Source organism: Elephantulus edwardii, unplaced genomic scaffold (genome assembly GCF_000299155.1).
Source record: "Elephantulus edwardii isolate Elephantulus edwardi_28Jun2011 unplaced genomic scaffold, EleEdw1.0 scaffold00069, whole genome shotgun sequence".
Taxonomy (NCBI): domain Eukaryota; kingdom Metazoa; phylum Chordata; class Mammalia; order Macroscelidea; family Macroscelididae; genus Elephantulus; species Elephantulus edwardii.
The window spans coordinates 3,410,497-3,437,855 of NW_006399819.1; the positions used below are offsets into that span (position 1 = coordinate 3,410,497).

Sequence of the window (27,359 nt, forward strand, 5' to 3'; positions counted from 1 at the left end):
CATTTCTCAGTAGGGGCATTTATAATGGAATAATCCTTGGGTTTGGGATGATGAAACATGGTTAAGAATACTAAGAATAAAGTTCTTAATTTTGACTGTCTTCTAATAACAGCAACATTTGTGCTGTCTACTTTTAAGGTAGCTGTGGGATGAAAAACAATTTATATAAATGTATACAAAATTAATTAGTTAAGTAGAAAATTTCTATTTTTATGGTATTTAACAACATCCTGTTAGAAGTCTTCAGTTATCTTTTTTATCTTTCAATAATGTATAAAATTAGGCAAATTCTGAAGTAATTTTAAAAGCCTTTAAAAGGTTCAGCTGTGAAAAAAAATCTAGGAAGAAAAACAAACTGGGGATGATGGAATCTGATTCTAGAAGAAGGTTGAGAGTCCAAGAAGTCAAGAATGAATTCACAAGTTGTGCTTTGAGTGAGGAAAGATAATGCGTTCATTTTTTGCTTTTGTCTTTTTAAACACCTGACAGAATGTTAGACCAAGCAACAACAGTTCTATTTTTTAATATCCTGATAATTAATTCAGATCATTCCTGGACTTTTTACATTTAATTGGGATTATTATGTTAAAAAAATTTTCTGTGAATTTATATTATTTCATCAGAGAATACAGACCAAATGGTATATTCATAAGGAGATTCATTTCACATTATAATAAATTTAATTCTTTGTGGCAAATAAAAAACAATGTTACAGTAACATGACTATGTTACCGAGCTACAATATCATATACTAAAATGATAACAGTTTATTCATTCACTACTGCTCCTGATTTTGTAATCAGGAAGATGATGTAAAGTGATAAACTATAGTTTCCAAGTCCTTCCAAGTGATAGTTTAGCATCCAAATGAAAGTTAAAATCCAAGGTACCTAACACTCATTTGTCTACTATGTCTTACAATTTCGTGTAAATATAGAATAATATAGAATTTCCTTTAAAGGGATAAAAAGAGGCTAATGGGTATAATTTGCAACTATGTAGTGATGTATTCTATCTATTCTTATTGAGGACAAAATAGGTTCTATTTTGAAGAGGAAAAAAAAATCTTATTTACCAATTGAAAAGGTAAAAAAACTTGCGGAAAAGTTTCCCAGCTTAATTTTCTGAATATCACTAGATTGCTACATTATAACGAAATGCTTACATTTTTGGAAATAGTTACAATTTCACAGAAAAAATGGTCACTGACCCTGCCCCTTTACCAAAGGATCTGACTATCCTTACTATAAAATATGCAATTTCTACCCTTTAAAATTAGGACAATAAATACGTTTTTAAAGGATATGATAAAACTATCTTTAATTTTAAAATTCAGTAATTTTTACTTTATACAGCAATACAGCCTTAACTAACAAACCAATGACTAAAATTAATGGAAAAATAAACTCCAAGAACTTATGTAAACACACAAAATGACTAAATCTCATTAAAAATTAAGTCCTCATAATTTGTACAATCAAAATAAAATCAAAGAAAATTTTCTCTTTTTGGGAGAGGAGGTAGTCTCAACAAGAAATTCTTACTTCAAATATCTGGACCTAAGGTCTCCTCCCTTTTCTTAATTATACAATTTCCTGGATCATATAAAGTCCTTAAATTGGTACTCATTACTTTCTAAATAAGATATAATGATCTGCTAATTCTGTAAAACAAAACAACAAACCAACTAGTAGCATATTTCATAAAGGGGAAAACAATCCACTATACTGTAAAATATTATATGGGAAGTAAGAAGAGGAAAAATGTGGACATATAAAAGCTTAAGAGGACCCTGTGGTAAAGAGCTGTGCTATCAACCCAAAGGTGTGTTGTATTCATGAGCTGCTCCAGAGAAGAAAAATAGGCACTTTGCTCCTATGTGATCTACAGCTTCAGAAAATCTGCTGGAGGGTCAGCTATGAATTGGTTCCAACTGAATGGTACATAATAACAACAATGCAAAGTATTATTTAGTAACTAGAAAAAGTCTTAGAGGTGAACACATAAGAACAGACCTGTTCCATAAAGAAAAGCAGATTTAAAAAAAAAAAAACCAAACACAAAACCAACAAATCTAAACAAACAAAAACCATGTTATTTAGAATTAAAGATGTTTTCCAATTAAAAAAATTACTCATGAGAAAATACTATTAAACCAAAGAATTGATTTATAAAAGAATTCTTCCCATCATGACTAAGAACACCAAGCAACCTGGACAGCTACAATCTGCCACAGAATATGGTATCTATTTCAAGTAATCCATTAGAAAATGATTCTCCTTCCTCTTTCTCCTTAGCCCATTTATATTTTCAAAATTGTTGTTTCTTCAAGGTTATAAATGTAACAGTACTCTTAAGTTCAGAAAATTAGGAAGGTCAGGGAAGAGAAATATTTATAAACCTCAGACCTCCTGAGGTAGCAGATAACCTGCCAATTATTTGGATATTAAGTATCTTTAAAACATTACTTAATCACTAACCTATTAGGTTTAAGATTTAATATACCATGGCCTAGCTTAAAAAGCTCTCTGTCCACGTAAAATGAACCAATTTATTTTGAGTTAGAAATTAGGGAATCTTCTAACATAACATAAAATCCATTTTTATATATACCTATTTCTAGTTGCTATAAAGATTAGTGTATTTTACGGAAGTTGGTTTTATCTTTTGAGTTAATTGTTTTTAAAAAGCCCAAACAAACAACAAAAAACCCCACAACATTGCTACTGAGTCTGAATCAACTCATAGCTGTCTCTGCATTGGCTTTCCGAGACCGTAAGTCACAGGGGAGGAAGACAGGCCATCTTTCTTCCAGGCAGTCACTGGAGGATGGGGACAGGGAAGCACAGCCTTTGGGTTAGGAGCAAAACTCCCTACAGACTAGACCCCCCAAAGCTTACTAATAATTTGGTCAGCATATAAAAATACAGCCTCAAGGAAATCCTCAATATAATAGGTGTGTTCTTAAAATTACTTCCATGTGCTGGAGATTTTGAATTTTTCATCTCCTTTCAGCAAAGCCCTACAAGAACTACACACTTCTACTCTAACCACTCAAGTGTTCTACTCACACCACTCAGTATTTGCCCAACTCCACTTAGTTCTGCTGTCCCCAAAACCAGTTTATGTCAATCACAACAAAACAGCTATATTTCACAATTTACAAGTGAATTATATTTATATATCATTTTCACAAGTGCTAAAAAAACCAGTGGCCCTTTCCACACAAAGAGTAGGGGTTACTAATACATCTAAAATTGTATAATGAATGTTTCAAAAGACTTAAGAAAAGGAATCTCTTTAAAGGCAACTGAAAATATCAGCGGGGGGAGGGGGAGCGAGGGAAATTTTAAGCTAAAAAGGACTTCGTTCATTTGTTTCACAAGTGTCTGAACTTCCAATTTTAAAGGAAATGAGAAAAAAATTTATAGTTCATGTACTGTCAGATAGCTGATAATTAGAGTTAAATCTGGCATTAATTGAGCCTTTAAAATAAGACTTGAAAGCATGTAAATAATGAGGTGATGATATCTTTTAAAGGACTATCATTTCAGGATGGTAATCATGAAATTATGAATAACAAGATAACAAAAAAAATCTAACAAAAATAATTAAGGAAGGTCATCTATAACTGAAATTTTATTTACCCTATACTTTTACATAATGAATAAAAATATTCCTATCATTAAGTAATTGTACACTTTAAGGAACAGCTCCATCATATACAGCAATGAAATATTATCAGGAAATAAATAAAACATGCTTAAGTGTAAATACTTTCAATAAGGCTATACAATTTTTTTCCTTCAAAGAGTAAAAACATTTAAATGTTAATCATTAGTGTCAGAATAAATATTGTAATTGCGATCTCTTTTAGGAAATAATACACTAATATAAGAATAAAGACATGATAATACTACTCTTGGAATATAAAAAGTTTCAATATTTTTCTTCCTGCTTCTACTCTCTTCTTGCTCTCTTAAAGACATGTCAGAACAAGAGACAGATAAATAACAACATATCTGATAAAACAGTCAAACAAAGCCCAATGAAGATGAAAAGGTTTGATTTCCAAAGGACTAAATGACTACAAATCTAACATGTTTAGCTGACCATAACCATACACTTCTGCTCTCATTTTTTTCTGGTTAAGTTATTGATATCTTCTACCTCTTCAATCTTCCTTCTCCCCTTTGTTTTCACCCTGCCCTAGTTCACACTGGAAGATAAACAGAGGATGGGGATGGGAGGGGAGAGACAAGGGGGAGAAAGAGAGAGAATGTCCACTCAGTTCAATTGCTGCTCTTCTTCCATTAATTCCAAAGCTTCCACTTAATGCCCCTCATGTGCTTTGATCTTCCTTTGCAATACAAATAACTCTCAGTATAAAGAATAGTATTTTAGGACAAATGAAATATTGCTATGCCTCAGTGAAAGAAGACTGAATTACAGCTGCCTACACAAAAGATTTATCTAAACCTAGTATATTACAACTACATACACCAAAGATTTATCTAAACCTAGCATATTATAGCTACATACACCAAAGACTTATCTAAACCTTGCAATTTAATAGAACTTGCAAATTCTACCATTCGAGTTACCATTGTAAGTACCATTTAACTGAATTCCATTGCCTATTGTATGCCAACACCACCAGCTCAATGATTAATTTTGAAAATGAGGTAACTCACTGAAGCATTAATCAGGGGTAACTCTCCTTCATCTTGAAAGCACACCTACTAACAAGTAGACTTTCTCTTAACAAACAAGTGAGAAAAATATCAGAAGCACAAATTCCTTCCTATTCTGATAAGACAGCAGAACTGGAGAATTCTTTTTCACTGATGAATATTATACCTCTTCCTATCTCAGAATAATTTTCATAAATATTATTTGCACAATCTCTGGCAATATAAAGTACTAATAAAATTCATCTTCTCCAACAACATGGCATAGCTACAGATGCAAAAACACAAAGACAAAGGAGGGGGAGGGGGGAACAAAACAGATTACAGAAGTGCTCTATTTGTTTTATAGCCATCAACCTGCTCAATTGAATCACATCCGTCTGAGTTTAGCAGCTTAAAATTCATTCCACAGCCTGCAGTGCTGACATGGATATGATAAGACAGAAGAACAGAAACACCACTCTGAAGTAACCTAGCTGAACTGCACATGTTCTGACCCTTTTTGTCCTCCCTGGAGCTTTTGCTACCTGGCAAATGCAGCTCTAAAACTGCACTTGTATCTCCAGATCTTTGCTGTTAGCCAAGCAGAAACCTATTTTCCCCTGGGACTAGCAGCCAGAGAGGTGTTCTCTGAAGAAGACTTCTAAATGAGTGTGTGAGCTGAACTCTTACTGAACTGAATTAATTATTAACGATGCAGATGGAACTGTCCAAATGATAAGAACAGCTCCTGACGTGTCATGATCCAAGCTTTCATTAAACCATTTCAGGCATACTAATGGTTTCCCACTGCTCATTACTTACAAGCACTTTTCTCATAGATATAATAACTCGAGTGCCTGTAGGCAAGACATTCTATAGAAATGCAGAAGTAGGAAGTTTTATCTTTCTTAGCATATTATTTTTTATAGAACTATTATTACATAAAATGTACACCTATTTAATACTTCTTAGCTAAACAGTTTTATTTTAGAAATCTGAATATTCAAATACGTATTTTCTAAAAAGGTCAATATGTAATTTTTTTCATTAGAAAATACCTTGAAAGAGTAGCATAAAATAGAATCTTCTATTATAATGATGTGTCTGAATTGAGTTTCAATGTCTTATTAACACACCAGAGGGATACACTGGTTAACGTACCAATAGTCTATGTCATACAATCATATTACATCTTGATTTATGGTACATAGAAGATACTGTATTGCACTCTTTTACCACGCTTTGACTGGGACGTTTAGAGGGTAAAGCAACTGCAAGAGAAGAATTGCTCCCAGGACCTATACCTGAACTGTGATTGCTACCTGCTGTTTCACTTGAGTTTTTTAAATGTTGGGAACATTGTTCCCTAAAGCTTTACATATCTTAACCTAAATGATTTGGCAGAGGATAATTATGATAAATGTAATAAAGAATAGTGGATTCTTATAATAAATGCTCAATATAAAATGTCCTTTACCTCTTTTCTTACTTTAACCTGAGTATGTACAAACATTAATACCTCTGACCAAGTAAAATTTTAATACTTAGAATGAATTACTTAGTTTCAGGGAGACAAAATAAACAAAACTGTAGTACATAGAAGTGAGCAAATGATAATTTTACAGATAAAATAAGGTATTGTTTGAGACAAAATTATCCCTGAAGATGTCTTTATAGTTTTTGAGGTATATATGTATTTAGCCAACTGCTTTAGAACAAGTGACGATCTTCTTTATGTCAGCTGGTCATCATTTAATTCTAGATGGACTCAGCCTGTGTTAACACAAGACCAAGGACAAAAACTGGGGCAATCATCTCAATTGAATAATTCAGATGAGAAATCAGCTTTCTTAGAATACTTGAGAATGTTTTATTAGCTTGATTCATGCAGGCAATTCATCCAAATTTTAATTTTGATTTGCATAAGTAATTTTGTAAAAACCTCCAAAGCCAAAAGTATATATATTTGAAGTAGTTTTAGGTTTCATTCCTTCACCCACTGAAGCTTTTTTTCTTTCTTTTGATTTTATTAAATACTAGTCTAATGTATCAGGATATATGCAAAGAAATTTATGAAAAGAATTTTAAAAAGAGAAAACCCTTAAAACAACAAGTTAAAAATAGTATTTGAAATTTGCTCCCTTTTCAAATTTATGGTGGCCAATAAACATCAATTTCTATCAGCATAAAGCTAACAGCACAGTGTAAAATGTTTTAACCTGGATACCACCTTGGGGTTAGCAGTGCAACTCCCTACGGACTATGTCACTAGAATTCCCTAGTATCGTATCTACTAGTTTTAAAATTGATTAATATTAATTTTATTCCTAGTATTCATCAGCTCTGGCGGCCTAGTGGCAAAAAAGCTGTGCTGCCACTCAGAAGGCATGCGGGTTGAGGCCACCAGCTGCTCTGTGGAAGAAGGATGGGTGGCAATCTCCTTCCGTGAGATTAACAGCCTCTGAAAACCCGCTTGGAGGGTCAGCTATGGGATGGTTATGACTCTATGGTACAGAACAACGACAACAACAATAGTCATCTACTATTCTTTTGCTGTAAACCCTAAATCAAGGTTTAATATAAAATTTTTATTTTCTAAAACCAAACAAGGAGCATACATTGAAATATCATACATTACTATGTTCAAGTTATGATAATAAATATTATGATCTTTTACCTCTAAATCATAAATGCTATAGAGACATGATATTGGGCTCACAATGTAGACTTTGGCATTATAAATTCACCATCAAATACCCTAAATGTCGGTAATTCTTTTCTAATTATCATATTATTTCTGATCTCTACAAATCTAGCACACTTTATATGTAATTTTTTTCAAATTTTGATACTGTATTTTAGCATACTGTTTTTGAAATGTAAAAATGGACTATTAAAAGATGATTTTCAGGAATAGTCCTAATAAGTGTTAATACTGGTACAATATTTAAAATGCATAACAATTCAATCTGTAAAATAGACATGTTTATTAATCTTTGGAAGCAAATGATTAAAAATTATCTTTCTTTGAATAAATTAAAAAGGAGGGAAAAATAGAATCTGCTTACCAGAATAATGAAGGTAACAGGTCCAATGAAACTCCATATAAAATAATTATCAACATGAAGCCAGCAACTATAATAGAAAGAAAAGAACATATTTTAAGTACTTTCAATGGATTCTTAACATCACAAAGATAATAGAATTCTTTATACACGACAAAAGCTATTTGTATATCTGCCTTTGAAAATTCCTTTATCAAGGGCAAGGATAATTCAAATTAATTCTAAGTTGTCTTCAACTTTACACAGGCAGTGATCTATTTACTTCAATCTGTAGTTTCTCATTTTTGGCTTTATATTTGATAAATGCAGAAAAAATATTGGGAAATCAACACTACTCCACTGACAAATTAAGGCTCTAACTTTACCAAGCAAAACTTAAAACTCAATATTCTAAATTGTTTCATCATTTCTTGAATCTCAAAGTTTCCTTTTAGGGCTATGTGTTAGTTAAAGTGGTTAACCCAATGAACCATAACACACAAAATACTTTTATGATGTCATGGTTGTTGCAAAGCAGTATAGTATAAATACAATACCTCAACTGAGTATTAGATTAATGTTTCTGGAAGACTACCAGGAGGATGGGAAAAAAAAAAGAAAATGCACACAACTCCCACAGTATCAGGGTAAATGATGCATCAACTTATTAGGACGGATTTTACTAAGTGGTTCATTCTTCACATAACATTGAATCCCCACTGAATTTCTTTTATTTGTCTTTCATCATCTGAACAGTCAAAAAGCCTTTCTTTAGTCCAAAGAATCTTTATATAACTAATTTTATCAAAGGAAAAAATAAACAGCATTGGAAGGCAAATTCATGCCTCTAGCAAATCAAATCCTTAGAAACATGCTATGTCTACCTTCTGTCACTTTCCATAAATATCTATATTTCTACTAATGAAAGACACTGACTTATTTTAATCCTTTCAAACTGCCTGATAAAATATTATCAAAGTAAAACATATGGGTTGGAATGTGCTACTGTCACAATTCAGAATAAGAGTTAGCTAGAGGGTTGGCTGCACAAAGAGAGCTAATGAAGCATTAGCTTAAAAATTGAATAGTTAAACCTGTCAGATGCTTTAAGTTCAGAAGAAATTTTACTTAATATCTTTCTAAGACCAGAAAGTTATTTACTTTTTCAATTTGTTTCAGGTCAATCTTTTGTGTTAAAAAGAAAGTCCATAATTTAGAATCTGCCTCACTAGAGTACAAATCCTCTGAACCTAGAAAATTACAAAAGACTTGATTGTAATTTGTGCACCGCATGCCCATTCTCTTACCAATAAAGCTTTCAGATGCTATTTTAGTCTGTCAGGGGCCCTCACTGACAGCTAACAGGCTTTAAAAAATTATTCACTTGAAAAACACTCAGGTCGCTTGCTATTACTTACGCTTTTTCTGTTCCATAGCTCTTATAGTCAATAGCTGCTGAAACGCCAACGACTGTGGCTGGAAACAAGTAACCAGCAACATAGTAATATTTCTTCCTTGAATATTCACTTTCGAAAACTTCAACTAACATGAGGTACAGCTGCACACCTTCTAAGCACATCCAAGCAAAAGCCGCCAAAAAGAAAAAGTGTAAAAGTCCTGCAAATATTGGGCATGCAATCTACAAAAGGGAAGAATAGAAAATGCATAAAGGCAATCATTTCAGTCGGAACCTGCCCAACATTTGTCAAGAGTAGCCACTATTTTCTTTACAGTGCCTGATGATATACATTATTATTTCTTAAAGATATTTTCCCATAAATTATTAAACAATAAAAAGTTGTGCATAAAGCTCACAAGAATAGCATGTCAGCTGTGTTAGAAGTTCATTACTAAAAGACATTATTATTTCATACTGAAATCTCTAATAAAACATTTTAAAATTTACTTCTTGAATTATCCATGACAAAAACATAAATACTTTTGTATATAATATGAAGAAAAGCTCTTTATAAATCATTTGATTCTCACTTTTTTCTATGACTGAATTTTTGAAAATTGCATCCATAACAAATACCTTTGGGCTAATTACCCAGAATTCTTTTCCTGACATGCCTATAGCATCCATAAATGCATGCCATTTCTTATGAATATAAAGTGAAATATTATCTAATCAGTAAATTCTGTTTTCTGACATTTAAACTTTATAATAAGTAAATTTTCCTGAACATGCAGATAAGATCATTAGTCAGAAGGTGTGTAAAAAAACACAATTTATTTTTACTTCAACTATATCTTTTAAAATATTCTCAGAGCTTTATTACTTCCCTTAATAAGAGAGCAGAAAAATACAATTGTATCTTAATATACGAAATTAATAGTCAGTCTCGGGTATAGTATTTTTAACTTAAAATAGTATTACTAAATGGGCATCCTTTAATTTATTAAAATCTGTTCTCTCCGCAATGTACCACTTTTGTCACACAACAGAGTCAGAGATTAACATCAACATCATGTATGGATGCACATCTGTTATAATCATTTTCAGAGATACAAGGCCAACAGGGTAAAGGAAGCTTACCATGTATTTTGTCTTATCAATGCCGACTAAGAAAATAAATTCAGCAATGAAAAGGTTGATACAGAGGTTCTTGTGAATAGTGTTTCGGTCACTCTGTAGACCACGGAAAAAGCAGAAAGTGAAGATGCAGATAGCCAGGCAAACAAGGGAAATGACAATTCCCACCCAGGTGATGACGGTAAGAAGTAATTCATGAACTCCATCTTTGTACTTTAGGGGAAGAAAAAAAAAAAAGAACAACATTACTATTCCTGCATCATATCAAGGGAAGAAAGTTAGCTTTCATCATTAACACTGAACTTCTTTAAATAATCCAAGTATGCCATTAAGTATGTCTTTAAATTGAATCTGTAGGTAAGTCAGAAGAGGTGGACATTGTTTTTTCCTATCTTTACTTTTAGTATAAGAAAAGGTGTGGTCTTTTCAATGACTTAAAAGCTGCACGTGCAGTGAGTGGGGGATTACGAAGAAGAATTTGTTAAAACAAACACTGAGTCAATAAGTAAAGGCAAATTTACATAATAAAAAGGATTCAACACTGTCTGTAACCCAAGTTCAAGTAAGGCTCAATGTAAAAAATTTCTCATCCTATTTTAAGAGTACACTATTATCTTATTGGGAATCCTAAGAATGACCTATGAAAATGATATTAAGTTAGAAAATAATACAAGAGCCTAATTATTTAAAAACTGATGACTGAAATAATTATTTATATAAACACAGAGTAAGTATATGTCAAGTGTGGTGTTACAGGTTTAATGTTCAAAATGGCTTTCCTAGTCATTGACTGTGCCATGTGGATGGACAGGAATATACAAATAGGTAATGTTAGGTTTTCCACATTGGAATTGACTAGTCTTGCCATTGAGTAGACAGATTAATCATCAAATTTTGAGAATCTCCCCACCAGCAAAGAAGCAGCAGAGAATGCAGTGTGCTTGTTGGGGCCAGAGATTCTTGGGCCAGTGAGACCAACAGGAGGGCAGCAGTAACCACAGCAGAGAACCAGAGACCTGACATGAGACAGAGTTGCGCTTGGGACTGCTACCACACAGAACCAGGGCTAGTAGCTTTCTGCAAAGTTTACTGGAGGACTGCGGTAAGATACCATAATTGGCAGGACTAAGAACTTTGTAACACAGGTCTGAAGCCATAAGGCTGAGGCTGAAGGGCCTGTGAGCATGCTTCAGAAGATGCCCTGACTGAGAAATTTTATCCTGCTACATACTAACCTGAATGATAGCCTTTCAACTTACTCAATAAACCTCATAATCGTCTACAAATTACTGTAAAGGATACTGGACCCAGTAAAGCAGAAAGACCGGTGTTGGAATTAATAGAAAGAGGTGCAGGAGCATGGGGACATGTTTAACCTCACAGGAATTGGTTTTGTGTTGTGGATGTTGAGGAAGACAGTTTCCCCCTTGTGGAGTTAGCATAGGTCAGATATGGCCATTCCACAGGGGTACTTTGCTCATATTACAACAGATCAATTATTATTACTTAGTTATGCTTTAAAAGTTTCATTTTATTAATTTTGCAGATCAACAATTTTTTACTTCTCTACGTTTTTTGCTTTATTTTATCTCTCTACTAAGAACTCAATTCACAATGTATTTTAGAGTATTCCTGATTTATTTCTTGGAAGATACTTATAGACTGTCTTAAAGCCTCTTAATCATTGAAAGTAATATAAGAAATATTCAAAATAGACAATCTGATTTTTCAAAATTGACAACAATTAGTTAGCATGTAAAGTTAGTATGTTATATGTAAAGTTACAGACACTAGGCATTAGGAACCTTCAAAGTCATACAGTAAAACAGGATTTGCACACTAAAGATGGGAGTATGCAAAACTTTGGATCATCTCTCCCTTTTGTATAAAGTACTAGTTTCCTTTTTTTCCCCCTGACTACCTTCTACACACGTGTCCAAAAAAGAAAAAAGCATGTAAAGTGATATTCAGATCACATGGGTTTGAAAAGTAATATATTTCATGACAATACTTCTGAAAATAAATAGACAATGTAGAAATTCACATACATTTGCTCCTTAAGTTACAATAAAAACCCAAAGGGGGAAAAAAAAGAACCCAAAGAAGGAACTATTACACAAGCAGTACTAAATCCTCTGAGGTTTTTCTCCGACTAATTACAGTGCAAATACTTACTGCAATTTCCCTGTGGGCCATGAGAATTGCAAAATTGGTTAGGTGGCTGCATGCACACGTTGTACGAGTTTTATTAGTGTCAACCAGCTTGCAGCCCTGGGTAGACCAATATCCCATCATAGTTCTCTCTGAGTAGTTCCAGAAGGAGCAGTTTGCATTGAAATAATTGTCAGGCTGGGAAATAAAATGACAAGATAAAATTAGGATTCTACACTCTAAGATGGCTATAGCAATTGTTTAATATGTGTAAAAGGTGATTTAGATTAAACTTTGCATGTTTCGGACTATAAAGTTTTTCATCAGCAAAATTGTGGACTATATTATACAGGGCAGACATGTAGTTTAAAAGGGGCTTTATAGTCCGAAAAACTCTAAAGTGTACTTTGAATTGCTGAAATTCATTTACACAATTACAATTTCTGTCTTACGATTTTACACACTGATGGTATGTTAGAATCACTTTTCTTTTTCCTTTAAGAAGATGTTAGAAGCACGAATTTGTGAGGAGGAGATTCTTTAAGGACCAAATGTTTTAAACCCTATTTTCAGTCTTGGTCCCTTTCTGAATACAATAGTCAGTACTGTAGGACTCTTAAAACAGTAAATCATTTGGTTTAAGAGAATAGCTACATAAATTTATTATTCTTGCCAATTCTAGAAATCCACTTTGCTATCAGAGGGTACTTATGTACTCATAACAGTAACTGAAAATTCTGCAGAGAAATCTGTCAGCACAATGAAATAATTTAACTAGTATTCTAACAGAATAAGGATCCCAAACCTTTAAACATAATGGTTGATAACAATTTCATCAACTGGGATCAGTAATAATAGTTTGCCCTGCTAAAGAGTGTCTTAAGAGTTAATATTTAGTTATCCTGCTGCTAACCTAAGAGTTAATTTTCACTCTGAAACAAATTAGAGTCATTTACATTTTCATGTTGATTACTGAATTAGCTTTCATTAAGAATACACTTAAGTTCTAATAATCACTGAACCAAGCTCATTTAATTTTATGTTCACAGACTTAAATAAACTTGTGTCTCTGACCTAGTCCAACATTCAAAATTCAAATAGAAAGGTCTTTCCTTTCCTCTTCCCTATTTCCCCTTCCCTCCCTTTTCCCATCCCCGGCATGTCAATTTTGCTTTCTTTCCTCATTACTTTTCTAACGTTCCCATTAATTCACTAGCATACATAACTTACGTCAATGTGTGGTAGGGTAAAAAGCACAGGATCAGTCAAGTATACTCGGCTGGACTCTTTATTGATTGAAACAGAAATGACATGAGAATTCACAGCAATAGTACTATTACGACCGATAAAGTCACCACCTAGTTTTATTGTTGCATTTTCTGTACTAAGGAACTGTCCCAGGCTCCGGTAAATGATGAACACCAATTTTGCAAGTCCTAGAATAAAAGGAAATAGTTGTATGATTTAACAGGAGACATGCTTATTCATCAAATTGGGGGAGAAAGATGGGGGCAAAAAATCTATACAGCATCTTTATTTAGATTAAGTATACTGAAGAAAAAACAAGTATTATTTTAACTAGCTTAAACATTACAGGATTTTTAGTCTATAAAGAATAATATAATCAACGTTTAACAATTAACAGGTTTAAATGGAAAAAAAACCCAAACAACAAACAAAGCCTTGTCAATGTTTAAAAGCTTGTTTTTCATCCTACCATTCCTGCTGTTCTGCTTCACAGTATTTGCAGAAAGTTGGATTGAGCTGCCTGCTCCTTTGATTCCCAAAGGAAATTTAAAGTCTTGGACTTGCCCTTCTGTGCTCAGAACTGCAACTTCTAGAACTAGAATACACAAAATAATAGAAAGAAAAACAATTAAAATAAAAGAAGCCAAATAATAATTGCAGAAAAGATGCTGTGTGTTTTTTATTTTTGTTTTATAGGTGGTTATTTGCAAAACTTTACAGTTATATTTTAATATTAGAAATGGAAAACAGAATTACTGCAGAACGCCCTAAACCTTAGCACCTCTAAAAAGAGTTTATAATCATTGTAACATTTTTCCCATTTTAATTTTTATGTTATAAACTAAAAGCCTTTTGCAATCTCACTGGAAAGTCATCTATGCGTTGATTCTGACTACACAGCAATGATTTGCAAAAGTATTATTGCTCCTCCTGGAGTTAACTATACTGTTGTTATGTACCATGGAGTTGGAACTGACTTGTAGTTGACCCTATAGTGGGTTTCCAGAGGCAATGAACTACATGGGAAAAGATTGCCCATCTTTCTCACATGGAACCATTTGGTAAATCAGAACCATAAGTCTGTGAGTTAGCAGCACAACTGCTTACCACTAAGCCACCTGAGAATCATTTTATCTGTAAAATGAAATAATTAAAAAAAAAAACCTCTTCAAAACTTTCACAAACAATAAAAATACATAGGTATGAGGTTGGAAATGGCTTATAGCTGACCCTCTAGCAGGTATTTGGAGACTAGAAATCACATAGGTTTGTCCATCTTTATGTGTAGAGACACTGGTGGATTTCAAATGTCAGAGAAGCACCATCCAATTTAAGTTAACAGCACAACTTCCTATGGGTTAGAAGATCTCTTAAAGAGGAACATGTACTTTTAATAATTCCATCTAGATATTCATTCGGGAAGCTGGGCTTTATGAGGAGGAGTGTGGCATCAGGATTAGAGGAAGACTCATCAACAACCTGCGTTACGCAGATGACAAAGCCTTGCTTGCTAAAACTGCGGAGGACCTGAAGAATTGACAGCAGAAAAGGTCAAGGACCATAGTCTTCAATACGGACTGAAGCTCAACATCAAGAAGACAAAGATTCTGACCACTAGGACTACTGGCAGCACCATTATTAACAAGTGCAGCTTGTTTGACTCCACAATCAACACTTTTGGCACCAGCATCAGGAAATCAAAAGGCAAATTGCACTGGGGAAATCTGCTGTCAGGGACCTCTCCAGGGTACTGAGAAGCAAAAATATCAGTCTAGAGACTAAGGTGCGCATAATCCAGGCTATGGTCTTCACAATTACTTGCTATGTATAAAAGAGCTGGACGATGACTAAGGATGACAGAAGAATTGATGCCTTTGAGGAGTGGTGCTGGAGAAGAGGCTTGACTATGCCACGGACCTCCAAGAAAACAAATAGGTTTGCCTTGGAGAGGGAGTAACCAAGTTTCATCTAGGAGGCTAGGATTTTGAAGCTGTCTCACATACTCTGGGCATTGTGGCCAGGAGACACTGGTCCTTAGAAAAAGACATATGCTCAGAAGGGGGGAGGGACAGCGCAGGAGAGGAAAACCAAGATGAGATGGATTGATCTAGTCACTGGGAAAATGGAAGTAGGTGTGTCGGAGTCAGAAAGACTGGCATAGGGCAGGGTTCAGAGCTGTTCAGAGCTGTTCTATAGTGTTGCTATGAGTTGCTGGTGACAAGACAGCACATAACAACAACAAAGACAAAGTCTTGCATCACTATTTTAATATTTACACAAATACATATATCTCCTTATGTTTTAAAAGACTCATTCTTACCACATATACAAATACAGCTCATGTTGAACTCACCCTCTGTTTTCCTTTTACAAAAATGGTGTTGTAGTGTTATAGTATAATTTTGGATCCTTTTTTATATATTATTCTGCACAACTTAGTTTTGTTAAATGCACAGAGACTGTAAATATGAGAAACACTGCATATGGAGAAGATCTGTAATGAGCTATTCCCAAATCCACCTCCTCCACAGATAAAGTCAGTTCTGACTAAGCCTGACACTCCATTAGGTTTCTGAGACTGGAAATGTTTACGGGAGAAGACTACTTATCTTTTCAGTTCTAAGTGGCTGGTAGAGTTGAACTGCAATCTTTCACTTTAATCTGATATTGTGTACCAAGCTACTAAGCCTCATAGTATAAGTTTTGGGGGTTTTTACCTCCAAAGTTCAAGTCATGTGGTTGAGGTGGAACCTAGGGATCCGTAGTAGCTTAATCAGAATGAGCTGCACTACCAACCAAAAGACATGCAGTTTGAATCCACCTGCCTGCTCTGTGGTGGAAAAGAAGGGCAATCTCCCCTCACGTAATTTGCTTCGTCTAAAAACCCACTAGAGGGTTAGCTATGAGTTAGGGCCAACTCAATGGTACATATATAGCTGATCCTTCAACAGACTTTGAAAAGGCAGCAAGTTAGAAGAATATATTCCTCTTTTTATTTTGGAGCCAGGAGGGGATTCAAACTACCAGAGAGGGGCTGCTTTGGGTTGGCAGTGCAAGTCTTACAACAGCACTTAAGTAATTTCTTTTATATGCAATCTCAAAGGCATGTGGTTCAGTTCGAATTAACCAGCTGCTCCATGACAGAAGGATTGGCAATTTCCTCCCATGCAATTTACTGCCTCTGAAAACCCACTGAAGGGTCAGCTATGAGTCATCTCCCACTTCCTGGTACATCACATACAAGTTATTAAAATCAAATCACTGCTGTGCAGTCAGAATCAACTCTAAGCTGATCTTGCTTCAGGTTTTTGAAAGGCTATAAAGAGGAGAATGCCTTTCTATCTCCCATGGGTTAGCAGTGCAATCCCCTGTCCACTAGGCCATCAAAGATCCATTAACAAGGTATTGAACTCCCTGAAGTCCAGGTTTATAGTAAGAATCATATCAGCTACTATGTCTGACTATGATCTTCACTTTACTGATACATATACAGAAAAATTCACCAAGTGGGTCAGTTCTTCTCATACTAGATTTCACAGGTGTGGATAAGTCAGAAAGGGAGAAGAATGACAAAAACATGTACCTAATATATGTCACTTTCTTGCTCATAGTGAATTCTCAATTACAGCTAATTTTAAAACAAAGAAGAAAATGCAATGGATAAATTAAGAAAACCCACTGAGTTTTCACATAAGGTCTCAAACACAGATGTTGTTTTTGTTATGTGCCATTGAATCGCTTGTGACTCATAGCGACCCTACGTACAAGAGCCCGAAATGCCGTTCTATCCTGTGCCAACCTCGCCGTCTCAGACACAGAATGGATCCATCTCATCGAGGGTCTTCTTCTCCTGCACTGTCCCCCCACTCTCCCAAACATGATGGCCTTCTCCAAGGGCCAGTCTGTCCTTGAAACATGCCCAAAATATGTCAGATGAAGCTTCAGAATCCTTGACTCCAAGGAGCACTATGGCTTCACCCTCTCCGGGACAAACCCATTTGTTGTCCTAGCAGTCCATGGTATATTCAACACTCTTCTCCAGCACCACAGCTCAAAGGCATCATCAATTCTCTTTCTATCAACCCTATTCACTGTCCAACTCTCTGATGCCTAGCACGTGATTGCAAAGACTATAGCCCGGATCAGGCACACCTTAGTCTCCAGCCTGACATCGTTGCTCTTCAGTACTCTTGAGCGGTCTCTCACAGGTGACTTTCCCAATGCAATTCATCTCCTGATTTCCTGGCTGCTGTTACCAAGAGTGTTGATTGTGGAACCAAGTAAACTAAAACTGTTAACTATCTCAATCTCTTCACCATCCATACTGATGCTGCCAATTGGCACAGTGGTGAGAATCTTTTGTTTTCTTGATGTTGAGCTTCAAACCATACTGAAGACTGCAGTCCTTGACCTTCTGCAGCAAGCGCTTCAGATCCTCCTCAGTTTCAGCAAGCAGGGTTGTGTCATCCGCATACTATAGATTGTTGATGATTCTTCCACCAAACCTGGTGCCACATTCCTCCTCGTACAGCCCAGCATCTCATAAACAATTTTATTCCATAAATATTTTATTCCTCTCATCTTAATTTCACTCAACACATTTACTGATTAGCATTTGAAAAAATATATGCAGAATGAAAAAAATATAATGTGTAAATTTTGAAAAATAACAGGGTCAAGACTAGAGATTTTTCAGGGCTTCTGATGTGAGTAAATTGGCTAAAGTGAAAAGAGAAATTTTGACCATGATGGCGCATATATGAATATATGGCAAGATTCATTAAACTGTACGTTTAAAACAGGCACCTTTATTTTGTGTGTGTGTGTGTGTGTGTGTGTGTGTGTGTGTGTGTGTATTACACCTCAAAGTTAATTCTTAAATAAACCATAATGAGACATAATTGCACTAGATGTAAGTATGCCATTGTATAAGGTCATTTATTTTAAGAGCAAGTCATAGCACAAAGTTAAAGGATTCAAGGAAATATCTCCAGGAAAGAACATAAATTTTTTTTAATAACCTCATATGTTGTAGTCATACCCTAAATTTAAACAAGAGCTTTAAAAGGGGGGAGACAAGAGAAGAGATAATGGGCTATTTTAGTTTTTACATCTGAAAGAGTACAAGTCTTAGAAAAAAACTGCTGAATGTTTAACTCTTGTAAAATAATGGATAATTACTTTCACAAAATCATTATATGACAAGAAATTAAAAAAATAAAGTGCTGGTGGCCTAGTGGCAAGAAGCTGCATCGCAATCAGGAAACCACATGGTTTGGATCCCCACACTGCTCCGCAGGAGAAGGATGCGCAATCTCCTCCCAAGCAATTAACTAACTGCCTCTAAAAACCTGTCAGAGGCTCTGCAATAGGTCAGTACTGATTCGCTGGTACACCACCATCACCACAACATATTTGATTATATAAAAACGTAAAAATAAAAAGGTAATCCTGGAATAATCAATATATACATAAATTAGGTTTATGGCATATTCCTGAAAAATTAGTTGCTATGTTCAGTTGAGTTGGAACAGACCCAAAACTGACTCTCTGGCAGGTTTTCAGAGACCGTAAATTACATGGAGGAGACTGTCCATCCTCCCACAGAGCAGGTGGTAGATTTGAACTGCATGCCTTTGGGATTGCACCACAGTTTCCTACCACTAGGAAACTCATTAAAACATATATTCTAGAAGAATCTCTCTGCCCATAATGTCTCAACATGAAGAATAATCCTTTAGAACTCTCAATGATAACAAACATTTTTTAGGAATACATTCTAGTTCTACTTCTCTTATTGAGATAAAAGTATCTCAAATTTATAATAAAATTGTTCTGCATATATGAGGCTAACAAGTGTACACAGAATGCCATCTAGGTGAGTGTGGGGGACGAGCAGAATAAGTTTTGATTCTATGATTTCTGTTGTTGCTTTGTTTCTGTTTTTCTAAAATCTTTAATGTCAGAAACGTATGAGAAGTGTTGTTTAATGCAAATCTTGGGAGATTTTTAAAGAACAGTATCTAAATTAGAGAGTTCTGGTGGCATAGTCCATTGGGATTTGTGCTGCTAATCCAAGTCTGAGCCTATCAAGCTGTTCAAATCCATGAGCAGTATCTTGAGAAGACGTTGGACCATTCCCTCTTGCCATGTGATTTACAACCTCAGAAAATCCACTGGCTGGACGGTCAACTATAAAACAGTTTCAACTAAACAGCAAATGAATGTGAGTTTTTGAAGGAAAGTTTACTCAATTTGTGTTAAGCTATAATAAAATATTATTTTCTTTGTGACTGTTTCCGGATTGTGGAGCTTATCTTTCAATATGGCTTTTACTAGCCACTGAACTCAACTCTGCCATGTGGATGGGCGGGACCATGCAAATAGGGCATGGCAAGGGGACTGGCAATTTCACCATTCCACAAAAGGACTGACCAGTCTCACCAATAAATTGAGCAAATCCAGCAGCAGAATTAGACATCTGCCACCAGGGAAGAAGAAGAAGAAAAAGAAGGAAGACAATGTAGGACTGCTTCAGCACCAGATTCTTGCTCCAGCTACATCTCCGGCCGCAGCAGCCATAACCGAAGCAGAGGACCAGCGAAAGCTGACATAAAATGGGGCTGGCAGCTACCCTTCCACGGACAGAACCAGAACTAATCTAAGCCTTTGACCAAGTTTGTTGGACAATTTGGGGCAGGGAGGAGCCAATACTGGTAGGACTGAGAACTTTGTAACACTGGTCTAAAGCCATGAGGTTCAAGGCTTAGGTGCCTGTGTGCAAATTTCAGAAGCTGTCCTGACTGTATTCTGCTACTAATCTGGATTATAACCTTTTGTTTGACTTCCCCAACATGGTTCTGTGTGGTCTGTGAGCTCTTGCATCAGAGTTTCAACTCAGCAAAGCAGAAAGATTGGTACCAAAATGAGTAGAAAGAGGGAAGGGAGCGTGGGAAACATGTCCAACCCAACCACATTGGAATTGGTTACTGAGAGTTGATGGGGACTACTTCCCTTTGAGAATTTGGTACAGGTCAGATATGGCTGTTGTCATATGGCCCCTGCTCTTTTTACACAGATCATGATGGTACAAATGATTCTCACTTTATTTGCTCTAAAATTACGAACTGATTTATCATTTTGCAAAACTCATAGCAAAGAAACAAATCACGTTAATGACAATTCCACTTTAAGAAATTCAATTATTTAAAGTAAGTGTCAGGTTAAAATTTAGATCAAAATATAGACCATGATTTCATTAATATTTAATTTGTATACTGTTTTGTTTTTTATAACAAGTCTCATGCTATGCAGGCATAATTAGGTTGTAAATTACGGCCTCTACGTAGCTAGTCTTTATTCTCTGCTAGTAAAGACACTCTTTCACTGTTCCTTCAACCTCAGCACCCCACGTCCCCATCACAATACTTGTTTGGAAGCCTTAATACTGTTACTGTAGATGTCATCTGAATTCAGCATCACTGAAAAGGAACAATTCTAAAGGACTCAAGCCTAAATTAAGGTACTTCCACTATATTTATTTCACATATTTTCAAAAGCAAATCTCTAGCTCTCAGAGGCAGTACTTAAATTGTTAATTATGCTTCAAAACTATCTGCTGCTATTTTGCAATCTATGAAGCATGGACATACTGCATTAAGGGAGATGTAGTTCACTGACCACATTTTCACCTGAAGGCAGTTATGTTTAATATAAACATTTAGCTCATGTTCTGTGTGGCTAAAATATTTGACTTTGAGTACATATTCCAGAAAGTAATTTAAATTCATTAGAAACATATTATATAAAATAGAAAAGCACTTGCTGCAGCTCCTTAGCAAGCACTTTCATTACTTAAGCAATCCATATTCTGGCATTTAAGTCCTCTTACACATTTTTTCTCTTTAATGATTTTCAAAGTGAAAGAAAAAAAATAATACAGAAAAACAACTTTTTAAAGATATATGACAGCTTTTTAACCTCTGCACTAATTTGGCCAGGTGAGATTAAGACTTATTCTCTTGCTAACAACAAATACTTTGATGAAAGCTTAGCACTGGAAAATATTTCAGCAGTCTTAATGGAAACACCTTTCTTTTAAATATCTACCTTCTAAATAAAAATAAAATTTGACAACAGAGTAACTTACCAATATTTTCTGTGGGCATTGAAACTCTTGTTGGTTCCAAGAGATTGTCAGCCAAGACAAACGCTCCTTCTTCCAAGGTGTCGAGTAGCATTGTTGCAGTGTGCGCTTGTTCAGACGAATTCATGTGTTTCCATGATTCCAAAGCTTCCGGTCTCAGAAGGTTGTCCACTGTATCAACAATTGCCTGCATCCATCAGAAAACTGTCATTAGTTTGCTTTTTCCTCTCATTTTCTGCTGATAGCATGCTCTACAATCTGGTTTTACCCTGTCTTTCCAGGGGTCCTTTCTCCCTCCTCCCTCCACCTTCCTTTTCACCTCTTTTGCATGGCCCACCTTGCACTAGTTATGCCTCTGTCTTATTGTCTTCATAAACAGTTTTTACTTGTAAAAATAAAAGAGAAAGAGAGAGAGCGTGCACACGCCGGAACTATCATTAGTTTCAAGCTTCTAGCACCAGGATTATTTTCAACCACTGAGCGTTAACAATTTTAATATTTAACTGTTGAGATGATCTCAAGATGCCAGAAAAAGCCTGGTTAACAGGTATCAGGTTAATTTAACAATATACTTTAGCATTTTGAATTAGGACTAACTGATCATTACCAGACCTGATTGCAAAATTAAGTATTAAAAAGAAGACTTTGTTTATCTAATTACACTTTAATCATCAAAGAGAAATGCAACTGTCATTGTCAGCTCTTTACCTGAGGCATTACTACTGAATGTATTATTGTTACACTACTAACTTCACTTTATAACCTAAGATGTGAATGTTGTAAATAAAAATTACGGGTACCTTTGGAGTAGCCTAATTTTTACCCACAAAAATAACCCACATTGCTTTTCAGTACCTGAGGCATTATAGTCACTAATAATCTGTCTTAAAGATTTGGTCTTACTGGTCTTATTTGCTACTTATTGGCCCACCTAGGGGTTTCCTGAAGGTAGTTTTGAAATTCCCACTTATCTGTGAAAATTTTAACTCTTTTAATTTTCCGTACAGTTAAAATATATTTTGCCTTAATTCACAAATTGTTTTGAAAAGAAAAACAGAGCAATCAAAATACTAAAAAAAATCCACATTAACAAGTTCCCTTTTCTAAAAAGGCACAATAAATTAGTTTTCATAAATATTCACCTTGCAAATATTTACCATGTAGGTTTAACTTCTTTGCAGAACAACATTAATAAAAACCATTACCCAGTCAGCCATACTGATAAGTTAATCAACTGAAGGCAGGCTCCTTACCCTGTTGCTCACAGCTGTGCAATAAGTATGCCTTGTATAGCTGAAAAATCACTGAACTCACTCCTCCTCATTAACCTAGTCATAATGTGTTATTGAGCACATATGTAAATGGTTTGAGTTACTGGCAATCACTGACAAAAAAAAAAGGAGTATACATACTACAAAGAACAAAAATTGCTAAATTGGAGTATTAAACTAAGGGGGGTGGTGCTAAAGGGTACTGCCATAGTAAGATTAATTAGTCTAATCCATCTTAATATCCTGGTTCTGTCCGCCTTGTGAGCCACCATGACCTCACTGACAGGTGGACGATACTTGCAAGTCATGTGAGAAACTCCCCTTCTCACTCCCTGCTCTCATACCTCTCCTAGAGGAGACAAAATAGAATGCTCACACAGGTATTTCTGCAGCTTTCAACTAGAGTGTAACAGAAATTGGTCTGCAGTTACCAAAAAATACAGACTAAGTTACACATGAATCCACTGTCTCTTAAGTGAGAACTTGCTTCATTTGCATAGTGTAAGTCAGCTTCTGATTTGTAATTTAAGATGTTTTATTAGTCTTATATGAACAGAGAAGCTCATTTGAGACAAACTGAAAATGACACTGGTCAAAAATTAAGGTCATGCTGAAATTTACTATGTACACACATAATTCAAACTACTCTTTATTACCACTTGAATATTTTGTAGAAGGACCAAAACAATCATTAGCCAAATCATATTCCTTAAGTAGTCTTCCCTACCAAATTAAAAGGAAACGGAGAAAAAAGGTTATTCCCTCTCCACTAAAACATACGTCTTGAAAAACATACCAATACTGCATTTCACATATTAGCTACTACTTCAAAGGTGAAATGTAAATTTATATAAGAGAAACGCTCTACTATACACTTCAGCATTTATTTCTCTGCCACTATTAAAAAGTCTAAAAATGGACTTAGAAAAGGATGACCTCAAAATAGACTTCCCTACACCCTTTTCTCCGGTCCAATAATGTCTATTATTAATAGGCAAGATGATAATCATCTTTACTTTCTTGTAGACTTAGAAAAAAAAATTAGTGAAGTCATAGATTTTGTATAGCCTTTTTTCCTATGACTCTACTAAACAATCTCTGTTATGCTATCATATGTGCACAGAGTAGTTCAAGGTTAGATTTAGCATGAATATGGATAGAAAAAAACTATCACTCTAAAATGAACTTCTAAAATTCACAAAGAAACTTCTAAAATTCACAGAACAAAACAGAATGCAAGCTGGTATTAGTGTTTTGATCTATCATGAAGAACCAGCAGGGCATAAAGCCGCTGTATCCTATTAGTTGAATATATCAGTCAGAAAAACTGGCTGGAGTGGACAAGGAGCCTGAGTCAAATGGTGCTTTCTGTTCCTATTAGCCTGATTTTTTCAAAAAAAGACCACATAACACAGACTGTTACCACTGTCACATTATTTATATTTTCTCTCTTGTAAACCATCCCCATATCAACCTGATCCTTGAAAAGACTCCTACAAATTTTAGGACAAAGTCTATTTTATTGAAGAGCACACCACAGAGATAAGAAAGCAGTGGCTTTTTTCATGCACATACATTATGACTATACAGTCTTTGATATGATAAACTGCCAAGAATATATCATAGCTGTTTCACTCAAGGTTTTTTTTTTTCTTTCCCCCAATCCACAGAGATGACAAGAGGAAACAAAGGGACTCTATGATGATGTTCCAATTCAGAAACTATTCCATTAAAATTCTTGTACTTTTGAATGAATAGAAAAATGGCAAAAAATTGTAAATATAAATTATTTGCTTATTCTGAGAGTATTATACCTGTGAAAAGTCAACATTTGTACAGCTGATATGGGGCACATTATATAATTATCAAAGACTGAAATACATTGGGTCATGCAGCAAGATGATAAAGCGTGGCAGGTAGCTGAAGAAGGGAGAAAGCAGGGTGACAGCACGGGAGAGATACCTTAAGGTAAGCCCTGCATGTCTTCTCTCGTTTTTGGAGCTTTTTAGTAAAAGAAAAGAAAATCAGAGGTTAGATTTCATTTGCTGAAAATAGGGGAGGGGCAAGTCCTCAAAAATTAAGCTGGCATTCCTAGCCCAAGTTTACTGTGTAAAGTCCTCTGGATTTCTGAGCATCTAAATCAAACTAATCAGGAAGCTCCAGCAGCACAGTGGTTATGAAGCTGTGCTGCAATCCCAGACACATGAGGTTAGAATCCACCAACTGCTCTGTGGGAGAAGTCTCGGTCATCTCTGCTGGGGTGATTACACTGCCTCTGAAAACCCTCTAGTGTGTCAGCCAGGAGTCAAGCTGTGACTTGAGCACACAACAACAATCTGACTGCCAAAAGTGCTCTTTTATAAGCCAATACTTTCGAAATATAGTTTATCTATTTTTCTAACTTTAATAAAAGTAGAGACAAATTTAACACTGTGGCTTTTAAATATTCATTTTTCACTCTACAGAACTATATTCGTTGACAGAGTACAGACTCATACAAGACTGACTAAATACCTAATGGTCAAGGTTTTTGTTGCAGGATGGAAAGTGTAACACTGCTAAAATATATACATAGAAGGTAAAACTCCTATTAAAAGTAGGATGGATCTTAGTGATTAATTATTCTTTAGATAGGTCACAATTTTGGTGCAGTTATAACGAGTTAATAGAAAGAACATCAGTTGTGTACAGCAAAGTCTACCAAGTGTAGGTACACATTGTAGAATGGACACGTCCACTACAATCAACCCTTTGAAGTTGGCCACCTATTGAATTCTTTCTCAAGTTTAGAACTAATATTATTTACCCTTTTAAAAAAAAAAGTGCCAGTCTTTCTTGAGAAAGGAACCAAATCAGAAGTTGTACAAGGGGGTCAGGAGTATGGCAGTCAGTTGCTAGGAGGATGAAAGCTGCCACAGAAAACTATCTAATGGTAACAAGTACAAGATTTCTACTTACCTTGTTATAACTCCGTCCTGCTGAATCCTTTTCACTAGGTTTCAGTTCCTGCAGCTGTGCATCAAGAATGTCCACCAACTGCTCCATTAACCTCACTGAAGAACTCACATCCCCAGCAAACACTGGCCCTTTGGTATGTTTAGCCAATTCATTGGCTAGACTAGCAGCATTTTCCCCACTTCTGATCTGAAATGACAAATATGTATCGCAGTAAGATATCTTGTTCTGTTTGTGGCTTCTAGAGCTTCTTTTTAAGTACCTTTGTTGTGGTGAAAAAAATGCAAATATGTCAAATCTGCAACTAATTGAGACCAATAACTTTCTCTTCATCTCAGAAGATTAAAGCTCCTCAGATCCTCAACACAGAAAAGGAATTCTTAGCAGACATTTAAAAGAAACAAAAAGAAAAAAAAAACACAAAAGAAAAACAAATCTTTTAAAATATTTTTCAGCCAGTTCTCTCATCTCATACCAATTATTTTTAAACATCTATTTAAAAATCTATTTATTTATTTCAAAGATCCAGAATTAATCAGTATGATACTGACATTTACCAAGTACTTGCATTTTGGAAAGGTAGATGAGAGGGGGGAAAATTAAAGAGTAGTATATTGCATTACACAATAAAGGTACTGATGTCTTTTAAAGTCATTGTTTCTTATTATATCTTAATCATCTGTGATATAAACATCTGCTTGCATTCTGTGGATTCAGTTACAAACATAATGGTATTTGATTTATTAGGCCAATGCACGATTTGTTTTATGAACATCAAAAGAACAGAACAAACTAAGTATGAATGAAATTAAGCAAGCATGTACTCATTAAAAAGCTTAACATAGAAAAAGCATACCCTAAAACATATGTAGGCTTAACTTTCAATAAATACTTTACAGACAAAGCTATGCATAATTTTTTACTTTTATACTGAACAAAGAACAATGAAGCTGGCTTTTACATACAAAGATAAATTATTTACGTTAGACATTAAAGCCCTTAATCACCAATGTGCATCATATTAAAAAGTTCCAACCAACCTTCTGAGCCAGCTGATTCACCCAGTGTGAGGTGCAGTTACTAAGATCGGGGCCCTTAGGGTTCCATGTTCCAGTGGAAACCATGCAGAGATATGAGGCAGTTCCTGCAACAGATGTAGAAAACAATAGTGAAATTGAAACCATTTTTCTGCCTCCATTCGGGAAATTGGCTATGATGATCAGGCTCTGTGTGTTAAATTTTGAATAAACGCAAATGCAAGTGGCTGACAGTAACTGACACAAAGCAGTGTAATAATGCAGATTATTAACAGTAAATATAACGTCAACATAGGAA

The 27,359-nt window shown here is 35.1% G+C and overlaps 1 protein-coding gene across 3 annotated transcripts in view; it reads right to left on the reverse strand.

Moving 5' to 3' along the window:
• The window catches only part of LPHN2 (latrophilin 2), a 218,776-nt gene that overhangs the window by 14,755 nt on the left and 176,662 nt on the right, over positions 1-27,359 (reverse strand). For all 3 annotated transcript variants that reach the window (XM_006888580.1, XM_006888582.1, XM_006888581.1), the window contains exons 7-15: positions 27,065-27,168; positions 26,028-26,213; positions 21,802-21,985; positions 14,122-14,247; positions 13,635-13,840; positions 12,429-12,602; positions 10,257-10,466; positions 9,136-9,356; positions 7,742-7,808 (exon numbers count right to left, since the gene is read on the reverse strand). In XM_006888580.1, coding sequence (XP_006888642.1) covers positions 7,742-7,808; positions 9,136-9,356; positions 10,257-10,466; positions 12,429-12,602; positions 13,635-13,840; positions 14,122-14,247; positions 21,802-21,985; positions 26,028-26,213; positions 27,065-27,168 — 1,478 coding nt within the window. The remainder of the gene's footprint in view (positions 1-7,741; positions 7,809-9,135; positions 9,357-10,256; positions 10,467-12,428; positions 12,603-13,634; positions 13,841-14,121; positions 14,248-21,801; positions 21,986-26,027; positions 26,214-27,064; positions 27,169-27,359) is intronic.